This window comes from Cladophialophora bantiana (assembly GCF_000835475.1).
Source record: "Cladophialophora bantiana CBS 173.52 unplaced genomic scaffold supercont1.24, whole genome shotgun sequence".
NCBI lineage: Eukaryota > Fungi > Ascomycota > Eurotiomycetes > Chaetothyriales > Herpotrichiellaceae > Cladophialophora > Cladophialophora bantiana.
Genome location: NW_015971598.1, coordinates 396,730 through 415,358, shown reverse-complemented (window position 1 = coordinate 415,358; position 18,629 = coordinate 396,730). Strand labels below are relative to the sequence as shown.

The 18,629-nt window shown below is 51.2% G+C and overlaps 6 protein-coding genes across 6 annotated transcripts; 3 read left to right on the top strand and 3 right to left on the bottom strand.

Annotated features, from left to right (window-relative positions):
* Positions 1-466: 466 nt before the first annotated feature.
* Z519_11908 (uncharacterized protein) lies at positions 467-2,407 on the top strand (the record flags this gene model as incomplete). The annotated part of the gene is made up of 5 exons (XM_016769616.1): positions 467-736; positions 801-1,120; positions 1,187-1,899; positions 2,009-2,217; positions 2,381-2,407. 5 exons carry the CDS (start codon positions 467-469, stop codon positions 2,405-2,407), a joined length of 1,539 nt encoding a protein of 512 aa, XP_016614252.1.
* Positions 2,408-3,446: 1,039 nt separating this feature from the next.
* Z519_11907 (uncharacterized protein) lies at positions 3,447-5,078 on the bottom strand (the record flags this gene model as incomplete). The annotated part of the gene is made up of 5 exons (XM_016769615.1): positions 3,447-3,727; positions 3,794-4,078; positions 4,148-4,445; positions 4,571-4,864; positions 4,938-5,078. 5 exons carry the CDS (start codon positions 5,076-5,078, stop codon positions 3,447-3,449), a joined length of 1,299 nt encoding a protein of 432 aa, XP_016614251.1.
* A 1,210-nt stretch (positions 5,079-6,288) lies between these two features.
* Z519_11906 (uncharacterized protein) lies at positions 6,289-7,539 on the top strand (the record flags this gene model as incomplete). The annotated part of the gene is made up of 1 exon (XM_016769614.1): positions 6,289-7,539. The coding sequence occupies one exon, from the start codon at positions 6,289-6,291 to the stop codon at positions 7,537-7,539; it is 1,251 nt and encodes a 416-aa protein (XP_016614250.1).
* A 529-nt stretch (positions 7,540-8,068) lies between these two features.
* On the bottom strand, positions 8,069-15,023 carry Z519_11905 (uncharacterized protein; the record flags this gene model as incomplete). The annotated part of the gene is made up of 5 exons (XM_016769613.1): positions 8,069-10,639; positions 10,696-12,998; positions 13,069-14,271; positions 14,344-14,645; positions 14,701-15,023. 5 exons carry the CDS (start codon positions 15,021-15,023, stop codon positions 8,069-8,071), a joined length of 6,702 nt encoding a protein of 2,233 aa, XP_016614249.1.
* A 654-nt stretch (positions 15,024-15,677) lies between these two features.
* On the top strand, positions 15,678-16,167 carry Z519_11904 (uncharacterized protein; the record flags this gene model as incomplete). The annotated part of the gene is made up of 2 exons (XM_016769612.1): positions 15,678-15,836; positions 15,907-16,167. 2 exons carry the CDS (start codon positions 15,678-15,680, stop codon positions 16,165-16,167), a joined length of 420 nt encoding a protein of 139 aa, XP_016614248.1.
* A 461-nt stretch (positions 16,168-16,628) lies between these two features.
* Z519_11903 (uncharacterized protein) lies at positions 16,629-18,030 on the bottom strand (the record flags this gene model as incomplete). The annotated part of the gene is made up of 3 exons (XM_016769611.1): positions 16,629-17,224; positions 17,280-17,365; positions 17,429-18,030. 3 exons carry the CDS (start codon positions 18,028-18,030, stop codon positions 16,629-16,631), a joined length of 1,284 nt encoding a protein of 427 aa, XP_016614247.1.
* Between the last annotated feature and the right edge of the window lie 599 nt (positions 18,031-18,629).

The window sequence follows — 18,629 nt, the reverse complement described above, 5'->3', positions numbered from 1 at the left end:
ACGCGCGACGCCTCGCCGCGGGTAAACGTGGGGAAAGCCAAGCAGCGGCTCTCCTAGGCGAAGTCATCGGATTGGAATCCCGCACGCAAACAACCAATTGCTCGGCTGTCGATCAGCAAATATGGATAAAGCCCAGCCTTAGCTTCTTCTTGACATTTGCTGCCAGCACTTCATTTCCCCAAGGACCAGGAACATCCCCCGCATAACGACTCTTGTTTGGATCAAGACATCCTCGGAACATGGAAGCTGTCGATACTTGGCGAATAACGCAGATAACCGAAGAAATGGATTGCCGAACAGTATCCAGACTGAAGGCTTTAAAGGACTGGTTGGGCTTCCCCAAGTCTAGGGGGTTTTCCATTATCTGCGTTCCTGAGGAGTTTCCTGTTCCGGTTTTTCTCATAAACAGAAGTCGGTTTATCTGATACAAACCCATTACTATCTCCCTAGGTTTTTCTGAGGCGGCATGGCGGACGTGGAGAAACCAGAAGCCATACAGGCTGAAGCAGCACCCAAAAGTCCGGGTGACGGTGTGACTGAGCTTAAAAAGTCCATAACAGTGGACACTCTACACAACGATGAGGCTATGAAAGTCCTTGTTGCTTACACCGGAGAAGAAACATGGGATGAGAAAGAGGAAAAGAAGGTTCAGAGGAAAATCGATCGGAGGTTGCTTCCCATCCTCTGCGCTACGTACGGGTTGCAGTATTATGACAAGGCCATGCTCTCGCAAGCGGTATGTGGGACGACTCAATATATCGTTCGACTTGATCTTCTCGTACTCAATCTCATGTCTACAGGCACTCTTTGGCCTCCGCACCGATCTCAACCTCGAAGTTGGCAACCGCTATTCTTTCTCGGCCGCGATCTTCTATCTGGGCTTCATCGTCGGTGCATACCCGGCCATCGTCATGGCACAACGTTTTCCCATTGAACGCGTCGCCTCTGGTATCGTCTGTGTCTGGGGGATATGCTTGATGTGCACTGCAGCGTGCCATAATTGGCAGAGCCTCTACGCTCAGCGGTTTTTCTTGGGCTTCTTGGAGTCCGGAATCAGTCCGATGTTCATGTTGGTCGTTGGACAGTTTTACAAGAAGAACGAGCAGGCGCTGCGGATGGGGTAAGTTCCACCCTGTTCATATGTGTCGCTGGTATATGGTCGATACTGACGTTTGTTCGAATTAAGTGCCTGGTACTGCTGCACTGGTTACGTCTCCATTGTTTCCCCACTGATTAACTACGGCCTCGGCCACATCCACGGCTCCCTCTCTCCCTGGCGATATATGTACTTGGTCGCCGGAGCTCTCACCATCATCTGGTCCGTGGTCATCCTCTTTTTCATGCCTCCTGACCCTATCCGTGCTCGGGGTTTCAACGAGCGTGAACGCTATATCGCCGTTGCCCGGTTGCGGATCAACAATGCGGGCGTCCGCAACACACATTTCAAAAAGGAACAACTCTGGGAACTGCTGGTCGACGTGAAGTTCTGGATCGTCTTCGCAATGGCATTCCTCATTATGATTGCGAATGGACCAGTATCGACCTTTACCCCGATTATCATTGCCAGTTTCGGATTCAACACTCTGAACTCGTTGCTGTTGGTCATGCCGGCTGGCGCAATTATCGGGACAATAGAATGGGTGGCGCCTTATATTGCGTACAAGTTTCCGGGTATGAGAGCATATTTGGTGACTATTTGCGAGATGGGCACCATCTTGGCCAGTTTTTTGCTTTGGTTGTTGCCTAGGGGTTCTACTGGCGGGTTGCTGTTTGGAGCGTACATTCTGGCGAGTTTTGGAGGCGGGTATGCGGTGTTGATGGGCATGCAGATTGCCAACACTGCCGGGTATACGAAGAGGAGCTTGGCGAGTTCAGGCATTTTTGTGGGCTATTGTCTCGGTATATTCTTCCCGTTTCTGGCACATAGCCATACCCGTGCTGACCCCAGTGTTTTTATATTACATTACACCTGAGAGGGAGAAACTCATGTACTAACGTCTGGACCCAGGTAACTTCGTCGGGCCTCTCCTTTTCAAACCCGAGGACGCCCCCGTCTACGCACCAGGTTTCATCGCCGTCATAATTACCTCTGCAGTGGCGGCCGGTTTGTCCATCCTGTATCGCCTCATCTGTGTCTGGGAGAATAGGAAGCGGGATAAAGCGGGCACAATGGAGGCGTTCGAGCATGCATACGAGGATGATTTGACGGACAAGAAGGTATGCATCACTCATTGTTCTCTTATTTCACTCCCGCTATCCCTCCACTCTCTCTGTTTTGTCGCGTCCTTTGAAATTAAATTCGATTATTTCCACCCTGCTCTATGTTGTACTTGGAGAAGTTGGACCGAAGTACTGATTCCTCCACGTCCGAATACTACAGAATCCGCAATTCAGATATACACTCTAGACTTGGACTCTCGTCAGATGGCATTTGGTGCGTCGGAGCACCTAGATTGTAGTGTGGATAGATACAAAAGCTCCGCTCGCCGGTCGACCAATTATACTCCTTACCTATAAAGAACCATTCTTGAAGAGCGGACGTCACATCGGTGCCTCGACCAAATGATTCATGTCGACGCTTTGAATTTCGTGCACAATGGTGAGGAAAAGTCAACATAGATGAGTTGAACGCATTCTGCCCTACACTGTCGCCACGGATTATGACGGGGTGGAGATCGAGATGGGATCTCGTGAGGAATGAATGGATCGGCACTCTGTGACACCGAGTTGTCTACCTTGCCGATCTGACCTGGAGGGTACTGCAAGCTATTGAAACTCATGTGAACGCCCATGAGGATTTCCACACACAAGCACTTTCTCCTTCTGGCCTAGAAACCAGGCAGCGCACAAGCCATTAGTTTAAGCCGTCACAGTGGGGCGCCTAGCATATCATCCCTAGCACCCTCAAAGCTATCCATGGACATAGAGCAAGCTAGATACGCTTAACCTCTAGTTAGACGTCAGCGCAGAAGAAAATCAAAGGCAACGAGTCTACTCACACTCGAGGACACAACAGAACGGAAGAGGGTCGTGTCTCGGGAAATTACCGGCCTCCGTCGTGTCGGATCATCGACACTTTTGAATGGGCGTCTCAAGGTGGTAGAGCCAAGAAGCGAAAGCATTGGACTATTCACAATTTGATACTGCAAGCGAATTTAGCTCTTCTCGGCAAGGGTACACACTCTATATGGCCTTCGGACTGACCAATGCACTGGCAAACTTGGGAATACGAGAAAGTCGCGCTAATTACCAAGATTAATCTCATCGTAGGCCCATGTTGTTGGTAGTTTGATAAACATATACTCTTCCTCGTCAACGAAGCGCGCAGTATCTCGGAAAATACGACGGTCAAGGAATCTATCTAACAAAGGATTCATCGCTCAGCTTCGACCATCTCATTTTACGCCCCGCTGTAAGAGTAGCAAGACTGTAGATTGTGACAGCATCTATGCCTTTGCTGCTGCCAAATTAGCCTCGATTTTGCTGTGGCCATCCATTGGTTTGAAGCCACGCTTGAACACAGGGCTCTCCTGGACCCTTTTCCAATCATGAAGCATCAGGCCGTTCTCCACAGAGGCACTGACCTCTTCTGATCCCCGCGGAATCATTTCCGCTTCGTATGCGGCGACGGCGCTGTTGAGAGTTGTCCTCTCTTGGAGCACGTCTTTCATGTGGTCCATCAGGTGTGAGATGTCGCAGATACAGTGGTTCAATCCCTGGCCTCGATCTATGGCATGGCCAGAGTGATCAGCACTGAGGGGTAGGCTGACATGTGTCTCATTGGGGGACTTACAAGGAGGCATCGGATGTGCCGCGTCTCCAGCCAATGTCATACGACCCTGATGATTGTTCCAGGGCTGACTGATCCAATAGCTAATATCTGCTTTGTGTACCTCGGTGTCATCAGGCAGCCACATGAAAGCCGATCGAGCGGGTTCACCGAAGTCTTTGGCGTTGGACTTGATGAGGGCTAGTCGTTCCGGGTAAGTCATGGTGTTGTCATTCTCTCCAAGCCAGGCCATGGCCATGTGGAAGGTCCAAGTCTCTGGGTGATCGGGCCCGTCTGGCATTCCCGAGACTGTGGTAATGATTAAGTTAGCGTCGCCCACAGAGTGGGTGGGAATTTCATCGCGTCACGTCCACGTACTCGACTGAAATGCGTGGTACGACTTTTGGCTCAGTGCCAAGTAGCTGGTTGGAAATCTTTGTCGCACATATCTGGCTTTGGCTTCATCGCCATAGCAGACGGTCATGTTGGTATGGAATATTGGGAACTTGGTCACGGCAGCTTTTTCGGCGCTGCCCATCAAGATCTCACGAAGCCGAGACTTTGATCCATCGGCTCCAATGATCATGGTTGCAGAGACAATCGAGCCGTCGGAAAAAGTTGCGATCACTCCGTTGCCGCTGTCATTGCAAGTCACATCTACGAGGGATCTCCCATACTACATAAAAACATTAGTCGATCCTGTCCAATGTGAGGCTTACGGGCATGGAATGAGGGACGGGCACCAAGCGCCTCAGACGAACAAGAGTATTCTTTCACCTCACGTCAACGAAGGGCACATACCTGGACATCAATGCCCTCTGCACAGAGAGCTCGCATACGGCTGCGTGGAACACGGAGGCCATCCTCAAACGGCACGCCGATCATCATATCTCCAGTCTCGGCGTGGATGATGGGATAGAGCCCGGAATGTATCCCAGCCGCGGGGTTGCAAGACACGGCAGGGATTTTGGCATACAAGTCAGCCGGCAGGAGCTCTTTGAGCATCGGCATCGCCCAATGTATCGCCATTGTCCATTCATTGCTCCGGTAGTTGAGGGCCACTTCCTTCTCGAAAATCGAATACCGCACACCCAGCTGAAGACGAAGAGACTCTGTTAGCACTGCCTGCATCAAGCAAGGAATCCTCAGCAAGATATGAACCACTGACTTTCTTCAGCCCTTGGCAGATGAGAAGCCCCGTAATGCCTGCCAGGAAACACATGTTAGTTTGCTTTTGCCGTTCAAGGGCCTCCTCTTCCAACATGAACTGACCGGCGCCTACTACGATGACATGCATATCTTCCTTCATTGTTTCGACTCTGCTCAAGCTTGGAGCAGTGGGATCAATCGTACGCTGGGTGAAGTGCCTGGAAAGCAGCTGTAGAAGAAGCAAGACGCTGGTGCAAAAGGGGTGTACCAGTGTATCGGTTTACTACCAACCTGTCTCCTTAAACAAGGAGTGAGCGAACATAGCCACCGACAAAGCGCTACCCCATTCAGCATCCAAAACGGTTATGGGAGCCAGTTGGCTGAGGCCACTGGGCCCTATGGTGGCCTCGCGCCAGCTCTGCGAGCCCTCCACCTGTCCATTCATGTTGCGGGGCACCTTGTGTGCACAATAGGAAGGATCTCGTTCTGGCAAGAGGGATCCCTCTTATTGTTGGCTCTTGATTGGCTGCGGCGGGGGCAGGCCTAGCTTTGGTGGCCTTGTGAGCACCGAGTGGCTATAAGTATACTGGGTAGGGCCAGCCCTGTTCCGGATTCATAATACTGGGACAAGTACCTTGTACCGAGTAATGTTTTCAGAGTCTCATACGGTGATTGATAACGAAGATAATAAGCACTAGCGTGTTCGCCGTAACCCCTATGTTCTTTTTCACATGCACCCAGCTAGAGTCCACATTTGGAGGCCCAGAGAGCCCTATCTGCGGGATGAATTCCTAGAGTGTATGTACAGGATGCAGCATCTGATGGCTGTATCAAGTCGTTTCGGACAGCGCCGCTCACCTCAGCCCGGCCGGAAATTGATCGCGCCGTTCCGCGGCCTCGGCCTCTCTTTTCCAATCAGCTCCGAACGTATCTGGCGAATGGTCAAATAAAGCAACGGCCGACGGGCGGGCGCGTACTGACGTCTGGTATTGAAAACGTGCTATTACCCTGATCCTGGAGGATTAATCTAATGTGTGAAATTCTTCCGGGAACCATCCGCGGAAAACACAGATACTCCGTATGATTGAGCGTTTACCGAATCCATGGAAAGTAACTAGCGCCGTTGATCCTTCAGGGGTGGAAATGCAAGTGATATCAGGATGATCGGTCAACCTTCTATCCAGAGGCACGGCAAAACTCCGTGGCACAGGAATTGCCCTGGTGGCCATTCATCCATTGTTCACGTCCAGATCGCACCAGGTCTCCGAGCCTGATTTCCTGACAAAACACTGCTTGTCTGTGTGCTGTATTCGCGGCTCCAACACCGGCCCCAGATCCGTACGCCTTGCAGCAGCCTGCGATTGTCGACCATGGCATCAAGCCAAAATACCCCGAAGAAACAGATCATAATCCTCGGAGGCTCTTATGGTGGCGTCTCAGTCGCACACCAGCTCCTCAAGCATGCCATCCCCGACCTGCCCGATAACACCAGCTATGAAGTTGTCCTCATCAGCCCGTCGACCCAAGTCATGTGTCGCCCGGCCTGCCCGCGAGCCATGATTTCCGACCGGATGCTTCCCCAAGAGAAGCTGTTCGTCGACATCGTCAAACAATTCGAACAGTATCCAACGGGCAGCTTCAAGTTCATTCATGGCATAGCAACCAAGCTAGACCACCAGGAGCATGTTGTATCGATTCGGCGACATGAAGGGACCGACGAGATTCTCCACTACTATGCTCTTGTGATCGCGACTGGTGCTACGTCAAAATCGCCGTTGCTCGGTCTTTCAGGAGATGCCAGCGAGCTTCGAGCCCGCTGGGCTGACTTCCGTAAAGCATTGCCACAGGCAAAAAGCATTGTGATTGGCGGTGGAGGTCCATCGGGTGTCGAAACTGCTGGGGAGCTAGGGGAGTACCTTAACGGTCGAGCCGGATGGTTCAGCTCGAAGCTCGAAAATCCAAAAGTTCCCATTACAGTCATCAACGCGCGAGATACCATTCTTCCGCAGCTCCGCCCCAAGATTGGCAGACAGGCCGAGCACCTGCTCGCCAAAGTCGGCGTGACCGTCATCAACAATGTGAAAGTCCAGTCAGTCATCCCGGACAATGTGGGACTTACAATCGACCAACTTACAACGCCTGCGACGATAAGTCTCTCTTCCGATCAGAAATTGACTGCCGACCTGTACATTCCAGCCTTTGGCACCACGCCCAACACCTCTTTCGTCCCACAACCCCTCCTCGCATCTGATGGCCGGGTGAAAACCAACGCCACTACGCTCCGGGTCGATGACGCCGGCCCGTTCGTCTACGCCCTCGGCGACGTCTCCAATGCGGCTCGCCCGGCCATCCACAACATTTTGTCACAAATACCCGTCCTCGCGGCGAATATCAAGCGCGACCTTCTCCTGAACTCGAGCGCGAAGTCCCGGGCGGCTGCACAGGATGCCAATTTCAAGGAGGACACGCGAGAGACCCAACTGGTGCCGATTGGGACGAAGAAAGGGGTCGGCGCCATGATGGGCTACCAGGCGCCAAGCTGGGCCGTGTGGCTGATCAAGGGCCGAGATTACTGGTTGTGGACTACGGGCCGTCTGTGGAGCGGAAAACAGTGGAATTAGCAGTTTGAGGGACGAACGACTCCCCTTTACAGCTTCTCTCCGGGACGTTTGACTTGTAAAATGATGCGCTTTGGTGGATGTCAAATGGGAACGAGTTTTCAGAAGAGAGTGAATATATTTTGTTAGGGGAGGTCCCCGACACTCTAATTAGCTATCCGAGGATTGCAACAGCGATATCCCGTTGTGGAGTCGAGGAGGAACTCGCGAATTATTTCAACATTTGAGGAATTTGGCCGTCCAGCAGAAACAATAAGGCAGAGGGAAGTTAAGACTTTCTACATAAGTTTGGCTATGCTTCCGCTTCCACGCGTTACTTGCACACCGAATGTCATTTCTCCTATACAAAAGTGGTCGGGCAGTGCCTCATTGACCGGCATGACGTCGTGCTTGAGAACGAAAGTCGATCGATGATTCGAATATGACAGCTTGTTGTTGCATATTTGGTGATCAAAGTCTAAATTCTACGTCCTGCTCACTCGCTGGTGCCAAAGATTTCCTCCTGTACGCCACTAGTGATATATATGCCCTACTACCCTTTAAATGAAGGTAACTCCGCAAGGAAATTGCCCACAATAGATGCCATTCTAACCATGCCCGGGCCTTTGTCCATCAAACTGAAATGATTGACGTCGTCCATCACCGCCACTCGTAACTTCTGGCCCCCCAGCACCGTCGACCAGCCCTCGGCAGAGAAATCCTCACGGTCATTCAGCAGCCAGAGCATCTCCCTCGGATCATCCGGGAATGTCTGCATCCTCGGTCCTGCGATACCCTTACTGACACCATCGCGAGCATAGATGATCAATGCCTTCGGGGCCTGGAGAAGTGGTCGAGGCTCGTACTTGTCGAGGATGCGGAGAAATGCATCGAAATGGGCTCGTAGCCAGGTTGGCGTTCTGCCTCCATAGCCAAAGATGCCGAGAGAGTCAAAGAAATCGTACATCCTTGCTGGCGGATTTTGGAGACCAATCGGGTTCGGCGAGTCGAGCAGAACAAGGCTGTGAACATGGAGTCGTGTTCGTTGCATGAGGTATGTTGCTGCTTCGGCCGCGAGAATCCCGCCCGCTGACCAGCCGCCCACGCTGATCGACAGCCCGCGGGGTAGCTCCTGCACAAGGCGCTCCACCTCCACGATATATCTGTCGATCATTGCGCCCATGTCGATGCCAAGACGGATCATCTCAGCCGCCGTCTTTCGCCAAGGGCAATTTAAACCGTAAACAGCAACGTCCTTAGAGTTCATGGCCTCAGCGAGAGCGATGTACGACGAAGCCGAGCCAGAACCGTCTGGAAACAGAAATAAGGCTTGCTTGGCCTGATGCGGTGATCCTGACAGAAGGACGGAGGTTGCGCTGGGTAGAGAGGACAGAGATTGTAAGTGCTCACCGACTCTCATTGTAGCGGAGTCCACAATGCTGGGACGAGCAGCTACAGCGGCATCAGCATGGTCAGCGTGCTTTGCACGGGTCTGTGCGGTGGCTCCTGCGCCGGCCTGCCCTTTGTGCTCCGCGTCTCTCGACCCAGCGGCATCGCAAAGTGCCTTTTCGAGGCTCTGCAGCGTTTCGTGCTCCAGGAATATGCTACTCGTGACAGTTATCCCAAGTTCTTCCTGTAGGCGGCTGCTCATCGTGAGTCCGAGCAGAGAATCAACTCCGATTTCGGCGAGGCTCGCCGAAGGTTGCACGTCCGGGATGCCAGTTTCTTCCGCCACAATCTTTTGCAAGACTGCTGCTACTCGCAGACGTGTGGACAGCCTCTCTTGCGACCCTGATAGTTCAAAAGACTTTCGGGGGGTCGTTGGAATCGTCAGAGGAGTCGAGGAAGAAGAGGGTCCCGAGTCTGAGCCGTAGGTACTGGACGCGCAAGAACCAGGTTGGCTCGTCGATGCCAGATCCCTTTGCTCTAGCCCCTTAAGGAACATTTGTAAGTCCTGAACTGTTGCGCACTCGACGAAGAGCGAAGATGATAGTTCAAGGCCGAGTTCGTCGCGAGCTTTTGCAATGATCGTAAGTGATAGTAGAGAATCGACTCCAAGCTCTGCAAAGTCCATGGTAGCGGTCAACTCCCTAGGATCGACGCCGACTTCTTGGACAATAATGCTAAGCATCTTTTCAAAAGGCCCAGCAGAAGGCACAGAGGTGCGGATGCTGCGAGGAGCTTCTGGCGCTCTTTCCGAGGTCGAGTCAAGGAGCGCTGGAGTAGGGTAAAGATGATTGGAGGGATGTGGACCACTGTTCTTGGCCTGATTTTTTGTGCTTGATCCCAGATTTGATGCAGGCGGAAGGATGCGATCGAGGAGTTGTCTTGGAATTCCTTTGAACCGCACACCTTCATAGACGGCCACGATGCGATCACCATCCAAGATATACGTGTCACCAGCATATGACTCCTTTTCTATCAGGTGCATCCGGTTATAGGCGCGATAGGTTTTCGTCGCATCCAGTTTTTCTGCAAATCGAATGCGTTGCCAGCCATGATTGATGAAAACCCGGTCCCGCAGATCCAGAGTGTCATTAGCATTCATGATGAAGCCAGCAACTTGGCCCAAGCTATCGATCCACCGAGGATCAAGGTGGAAATCGGACTTTCCAACTTGGAAATTGACTTCCGCGGTCGCCTCCAGGTGTTCGCTGTTGATAATCACCTCCGACATGCCCTGGTATTCGTCCTTGTATTGGACTAGCGCACTGAAGAGTCGGTAGACCAATCGCCGCTTCATACGATTGCATTCGCTGTTGCCCTTGCTGTCGTAGACACTGTGGTGAAGGCTATCGATGCGGGCGTTGATGAGGTGCGCAGTGCGATTCCAAGCGGAGATCCAATCTTGTTTGGGCGCAATCTGGACGTCAAGCGTGGCATGCATTTTAGAAGGCTCGTACTCTTCTTTTAGAGAGAAAATCGCAATTTGTATAACACCTGCACGCCATCGTGCTAGCGCTTTGATGCCGATACGATGTGTAGTCTCTGACGGGTGGGCAATTAAGGGGTTGTCAATCTTCGTATTGACAATCTCGAAGCCAGGGTCGCGGGCTTGGTCAGATTCGGGAGATTGACGCAGAAGATATTCAGCCATTGTAAGAGCCACATCCGCATACATTGACTGTGTTTGAAGTCAGCAATCACAACGTGACAGAGTTGTGGGCGACAATGACTTACAGAGGGACAAAGAGCCGCCCCATTCACTCTGTGTCCCTGGAGGATTGGTATAAGACGACCATCGAAGATGTCGGACTCTACCAATATCGAGGACTCATCCGCACCATGTTGCTCTTCGACCACGCGTTGAGCGCACGGTGAGATGTACTTCGGCGCATTAGCTGGTCGATCATTTTTCTGGACCGAAGCTGGGAGTCCTGGACCGTCACCTTTTGTAAGGCAAAAATCGTTGCGATACTGGATCCAATAGTTTTTCAAGTCCCACCTATAAGAGGGAAGCTGGAGGACTTCTTGTGACGCTGCGAAATCCCGATGGTACTCGTTCCATTCCATGTTGATGCCAGATAGGTAAAGTTGTTGGGCAGTCGCTGTTATGATTTTGTAGGCATCTACCCCTCGGCGAAGCGTTGCATGAGTGTGAACTGATTTTGGCTCAAAGGTACCCTTCACCATGTCACAACATATCGGGTGAGATCCGATTTCAAGCCACTGGACGGTTTCCAAACTGCCAAGGTTCAAGTGTGGACTTGCAATGATCGTACGCAGAGCTCCAACAAAATCTACTTTGGCCCGACATGCCGCTGTCAGATATGAGGCATTTAGCGTGAACCCGTCTCCCGCAGGAATAGCTCGAGCTTGTAGCGGTGAGAGGTATGGAATTCTGCTAGGGCGGAAGACGACGGCCTGCGTTGCTGCCTGCTCAAATGCATTGAGGATAGGCTTGATCTGGGTCGAATGGAAAGCAAATGGGATGTCTAAAATAGTGTTCTGGATACCTGATGCACTTGCCGCGGCGGCAACCCGGGAGATGCAGTCCTTGGGTCCTGCAACGACATGAGCCTTTGGTGAGTTGACGCATGCTATCTCGCAGTTGCGTTTCTTGTCGCTATCTTGAAGTAGCTGGGAAACCGCCTCCAGTGAGCCTTGTATTGCGAGCATGGAATGTGTGCCTGGGGTGCAATGTTTCTCGAGTAGCCAAGCACGAGTCCCAACGAGGTAAATGGTGTCGGCAGCGCTGAGGACACCAGCAGCATAGAATGCAGCATATTCTCCCAGGCTATGGCCGATTGCGGCGGTGGGAGATATGCCCCAGCTGTTCCAGAGATCTGTCAGGCCGATTTGTACGCACACCAACGCTAGTTGTGTAGCCACCGCACCGGCCACGTTGCTGTCGAGTGTGCCGTCAATAATTCCAAGGAAATCTGGAAACCCCTGAGCCTGCGCAAGGGTACTGAGATGAAGTAGACTCTCTTGGAAGAAGACATTGGTTGTAAAAAGTGACTTCGCAAGCTCGCTATAGAGCGTCCCCTGGCCTGAAAACACAAAAATGGTGCTTGGATTTGGTCTCTTCAGGATGGGCACAGGCTTCAAGCTGCATCTTTTTGCGCCTAGTTCTTGAATACCAGCCTTGAGGGCCGAGAATATTGACATAATATCTGATCCTCGTGCCGCAAAACGGTAGTTATAGTGCATTCGCCGTGCCGTGGTTGTATACGCAAGTGCTGGAAGTGAAATGTTGCTGCCTTTGTTTTCGAGAAATGAAGCTATGGCGTCCATGTTGCTCAGAAGAGAGTCAGGGGATTTGCCCGATATCGTCACCACATGCGTCGACCGTTGATCCACCGAGATGTTGGCGTTCGATGTGAGAGCTGGCGCATCCTCAAGCAGAATTGCAGTATTGCCACCAGCAGCACTAAAATTGTTTAAGAACGTCACCCGTTTGTTCGAATTTGAGTCCCCTCGTAACCACGGGACAGTTCGAGAGGCGATATGAACTCCCCGTTCCGCCAGGTCCAGCGGATAGTTGTGGTTGATCTTCGTCTTGATCCCACAATGAAGAGGAATCTCATTGTGCTTCATCATCAGCAGCACTTTGATGAGAGAGGATACACCCGAAGCTGACTCGGCGTGGCCTATGTTGGCTTTGGCTGAGCCCAGGAACAAAGGACGATCTTTCGGGCCTTGTATTCTCTGATAGTCCTTCGCGAAAACCGACAACACGGAGTTCATCTCTGTAGCGTCGCCCGCTTGAGTTCCAGTGCCGTGCATCTCTACGTAGCTCACATCCAACGGGTCAATATTTGCATGGCGAATAATGCTGTTGAAAACACTCGCTTGATCTCCTTCGTGTGGGCGGGTGATGCTGTCGGCATTGCCACAATGGTTTGTGTTGGTGCCTGCAATCACTCCAAATATAGGGTCATGATCAGCCACAGCATCTTCAAGGCGTTTCAAAATCACAGTTGCAACAGCCTCGGAACGGCAGTAGCCGCTAGCATCATCATCGAATGCATTGCAGTTCCCTAGATATGTTGTCAGTGAAACGATTAACCATTAATGAACGATGGGTCGTTCAGCTTGAGGAGGACACACCGGTTGTAGAAAGGAAATGACCACGGTCCAGGCCAGCAAAATTGTCCGGGTTGGTCAATACATTCGTACCTCCAGCAACGGTAGTATCGCATTCACCCCTCCATAGGTAACCGCAGGCAGTCTGAATTGCTGCAAAGCTTGAGGAACATGCCGTGTCAATGCTTATACTAGGACCGGAGAAACCGAAGAAGTAGCTGATTCGACCAGGAACAAAAGCGCGATTTCCACCAGGAATAAAGTAGGTGCCAACATCCTGTCCGCTGTTGACTTCTCTCCAGTCGTCGCTGGTTGTACCGAAAAAGACTCCAATTCGATCACTCTGAGTGCTTGGTGTTCGATTAGGGACCATGCCTGCCATTTCCATTGCTTCATAAGCGGTTGTGATTGCCAAACGTTGGGCCGGGTCCGTATTCTCAGCTTCCTTGGGCGACATTTTGAAAAATCGAGCATCAAAAAGGCCAGGTTCGTCAATGAAACAACCATATTTGACACGGCTGGTATTCTTTCTCTTGCCTGATGGATCATAGTGCGTTTCCCAGTTGAATCGACTTGGCGGAATCTCCTGGTGTACATCACGCCCAGCTTTCAACAACTCCCAAAAAGCGTCATTGGAAGCAGCCGAGGGAAAGCGGCCCGAATAGCCAACGATGGCAATTTTTGACTGATCAAAGCGTCCTGTACCGAAGCTCGGTTGCTGGTGGTGCTTCGTTGTCATTGATGCTTCAATGACTTGAACTTGAATCCCCAGATCGTTAGTCAGCCTCGAGGATATCATGGTAGCGGCTCCGCTGGAAAAGTTGATGATTTTACATTCTTTGACAAGAATATGTTTGAGAAGTGTGCTGTATGACGAAATCGCGGCATCCCATCTGATCGGAGAGCGCAAGGCATCATCAACAACGAGCTGAAGGAGATGCTGAAAGTCGGGTACATTGGCGACCTGACCAGTTGCGCAAGATACGAATGGTATCTGAGGCCTGAGGGCTGCAAAATACGGAGAACTACCTCCTAAAACCAATTGTACAATTTTTTGGGCCCGGTTTGATGAGAACAGATGACTGGCGTGATATGGTGATTGGATCTCTAAGTAGCGATACCTGAATGTGCTCGAGTTTGAGGCAGTGAAATCCTGTAACAGAGAAGGCAGACCACTTATGGTGCCTGAGCGTGGAGAAGTGATCGAGCTGACCCATAGTCTCGAGCCTCTTTCGCTTTTCTAACCCATCTTGTCAGTTGTCAAACTCGGCGTATTAGCTATTGTGAGCAAGAGGGGACTAACTTTAGATTCCGCATCCTGATGAAGAATTTTCTCTAAGTCAACTTCTCGATCAGCAGTCACTGTTGCTGACCATGATTCTTCATTGTTTCCGTCTGTGGGTTTCAACGAGAGTTTCTTCCCCATAACATAAGAGAGTAGGGCTGTCTCGAATGCAGCTAGCGTTGACGCACTACCACAAGTGACAAGATGATCAACGTTGCGGAAGCATGAAAAGACAGCAGCCGCGAAGCCACCGGCACAAGGGCCTATGGTGTAGGTGTCTGTTACTGGCAGAGAATATTGTGACACTGTATACAACCTGTAATAGTGTGCTGGTCAGTATTAAAGGTCGCCAGGTAGTGCTTGAGACTCACTCGATGAGACTGGCAATCTGATAAACGGTGAGAAGGAAAAACTTCAGAATAGGTGTCCCTTCTCTCTGGCCGTACCTGGACACCAAGTCCAGGAGTGTGGTGAATCGTGGAAAAAGGGTCTGTTGCTCGAGCGGAAGCGTCCCAAGATGTTGCCGAATAGATTGACTAGTCCTATCGAAGAACGAACACAAGACAGCATTAGACTTGCAATGCAACAATCGTCGCAGCGGCTGCTCAAAGTGCGTGAAACTCAAATCGCCAAAGAGGAAAAGTTGGTGGGTTTCAACAGGCACTTTCTGGGAAGCAGGACTAGAGGGTGCCATTTGGACAAACGACAACTACCACTCTACAGCAGACGCATGTGCACGGAGTACCGAGTACAAGGTTCATGACCTTTCACCAAAGCATTTGGGCCGGCAGGCACTAAGTTATACTGAAGACACCTGAAAAGGAGGCTGACTCTCTTTGCTCTCTCTACCACAGTTGGTCGGTTGCAGAATGTACCAAAGACTTGTCGATTTCGGTAATCTTCTTTTGGCCCATCCTCCAACGTTTCATCCGTAAGATAAATCCTTCGGTTTATGCCCTTGACCAATGCTTATCTCGGCGGAGGAACATATGTATAGAGACCTGCAAGCACGACAAAGTGGGTTGCAGAAGCCTTATCTGGGCCTGAAGCGCCTGGTGTGGGTCTGAGCCACATGGTGAACCATTGGTGATTATGAGACACTGGTACTACGTTTCTCGAATTTCAAACTGTGACATGGAAGGCATCCGCGAATAGACCCACTATCGGAGCGGGTCTTTTAAGACTGGTGCCACTAGGCTATTATACGGAGTGGGTCTTAAGGTTACTAGTACTGTGGGGTGGATCCTTTAAGGCTTTGGGTGGCTAGATAATGATCCATGTTTCTGTGTTTAATGCTCGAAAGACTCCTTGTCGCACAGCCACCAACTCGGGAACTCAGCGCTGCAAAATGGGCACTGCCGAAACAAGAAAGCTCTTCTCAATCACCGTATTTGGCCACAAGCGAGCCGACATGTCTGAGAACGACTACCACGCCTACATCAGTAAAACCCACTCTGGTCATCTGAAGGCTTTATTGGCCAAGAATGATATCGTTTCTTATACGATGGTGAGATTTTGCACCATCCGTTCCGGTCCCGCTGGAGGGTTTAGGTGACTGATGTGAGTCCTTGTCACAGCAACATAACAGCTCGGACGTGAACAAGCCCTATCTGGAGAAAGTGTATGGGGCCGAACTACCGGCTGAAAACGTCTCGGATTGTGATGCGGTCATTCAGATCGTGTTCAAAGACATCGAAGATTACCTTCGTGTGCGGACGGATCCGCACTTTGTGAATGTCGTCAACCCGGATCACCACAATTTTGCAGATCCTACGAAGACCAGATTTTCTATGGGGTGGTTCGAGGTCCACGTATCTCAAGGGAAGGTCGTTTCTTGACCACTGAGGGACCTGAAAGGTGACCTGTCTATTCACCTCCTAAATCTGAGGAAAGTTTGACTATTGTGAGCTCTGAACGTGGCAGTGAGCAAGATGTGGTCTTAAGATGTAATCAATTAAGACGCCTAGTCCGTCCAAGAAAAGTCGTCCGCGAAACTTGACGAACATCGTGCCCTGCGAGGCTTAATACACACAAGTGGTTCCCCGTTCAACTGTTTGGTGTGTGTGAGTGCAAGTGGTGGTGATTCCCTGTTTTTAGCGATGGCGGATGAATAAAGACCTTCATGCAGCAGACGTGACCCTGGAGAAGTATTCCATGTGATTTCGAAGAGACCACGACCGCTATGTGATGAAAACCGTTCGCTGTATGTCACCTGTAATGAGAAAAAAAAATCAGCCTTGGTGGCCCTGGAAAATGCAGACTGCAACTCTGTTTATGCAAGGCAATCGAGTGCGCGTAACTAGTGTCTAAGACGTACCTGATATTGAGGGTGAGCTCCCAAAAAGAGATCAGTCCATTCCTTTGCCGTACGCTGCTTAGCATTGTGCATAGTCATCAAGGTCACGTCTCGCCGCCGATAGATCCTTTCCACGTATGGTTCAAATGTTGCCCACGCTGGCGAAACGAGGTCACAAATCAGTAGCGACGCTCCAGCATCCGATTGGAGGACAGGAACAAATGTCTGTAGCAGCCTGGTGATTTCAGAGTCCTTCATGCACCACAGCATGTTGCGTATCAGGAATGTGGTTCGCACAAACTCGTTAGAGCCTAATTTCTCTAGCTCAATCTCCTCGGTATTACGCATCCCGAAAGTATCCCGCTGTCGAAATCGGACAGAATTGCGGAGCTCAGCGCTGAGCAAGCTTTCTCCGTGCTCCACGACCTCAAGGGAGGGGTTCTGGACTTCGAATCGTATGAATGGGAAGAAACGCGCAATCCGTCTACAAAATGCACCGTTGCCGGCCACTTCGATGACCATGAGCTTGATCTTTGAGGGTTCGTTGGCAGCGAAACGAGCTAGGCGATCGATTATCATCCCGTCGCCAGGGTCGAGTGCTGCATGTCAATTATCAGCTTAAATATAGCAACCAGAGGCATTTATTTCACATACACTGAGATACGCTCTCCATGGCCTGGGCGAATCTGTCACCTTTCTCAGGGTGCAATTCATGCCAAGCATACATGGGCACTCCCCAGCTAAGATAGAGACTTGTCAGTTCCTATTCAGTCGAGTTGCCTTCGGGACAGGCTTGTACTCACGCATGTTTGAATGCACTCCCACCGTCCCCCCAAAAGTCTCGGCTTTCCAGCAGCGAGTCGGATAGATGTGCACTTGCAACACGTGTCTCAAAAAGCTGAAAGCCAACCCAGCTTCTGAAGCCCTCGTCCTTGACAAGCTCCTCCGAGATGGCGGTATGAGCAAAACAACCTTCAGCAGGCTCGTTCAAAATTCCAGCAGTGGCAACAAGGCGGCATAGGCGTAACAATTTTGCTGATGGAAGACCTGTTATACCAGCGAGCTGTGATACCTGGATTGGCGTCCCATCCAGGGGAATGCTCGGGAACACTTTCCAGTCAAGCAGGGTATATAGTGCCCCATGTTCCCAATTGACTGACACATATTCATGGAGGATGCCACGAGGACCTTCGAGCAGATTGTCAAGGCGCTTTGTCAGCGACGTTATCGTGGACCGCAATACATGGACCTCCTGCACCTCCGTTGTCCAGAGCAGGGACACGGACCCCGGAGCAAGGTCCTTGGGTACTGTGATTGAATGTCGTTGTAAGCACTCGGAGAGAACGTTTGCCTGCAGGAGAATTTCTTTGCTGATATCGATGATGGGATTAGATTGTGAAGCCATTGCATGTACCGGTGACGCTACAGAGCTGCAATAGATGGTGGAAGAATCTTGGTTGCTCTGATTTGGTAGTGTAGCTGTGACAGGTTGTCGTGGAAGAAAATTTGGTCAGGTCTGCAAGCTCTATCTGGTCTGGATATGGCTCTCTGCTGGCGCCACTTCCGATCACACGCTGTTGGGGCTGGAATTACCAACCCTGCTGGCCTTGATTACACCAGTTGCCAAATGGACACAGGAAGGATCGGTCGCCTTGTCTGAGGTTTCTACGTGGAATGAAAAGGCACATGCCTCGTTATCGTTACCTTGTCTTGCACACGATGTGCTCACACGACGGATCCGGTATCGAATGCATGTCATCATCGGGGTTTAGGATATGGTGGATACAGGAGGCAAATCGGGCAAGTACCTCGTACTAGTAGTAAAATTAAGCCTCGTATGGTCTTGTATGGCTCCACTAGCCAAGTTCAGCCCGGGGCCTGAGCATCACTTTAAGAAGAGCCAATCGGTCAAATAGTATGCGAAACGGCTCCGTGGTCCGTCCCATCTCCCCGAGGATCCCCTGAGCCTCAGTGGCCGCCAAGGCAGCCAGCGCACTAGCCCGA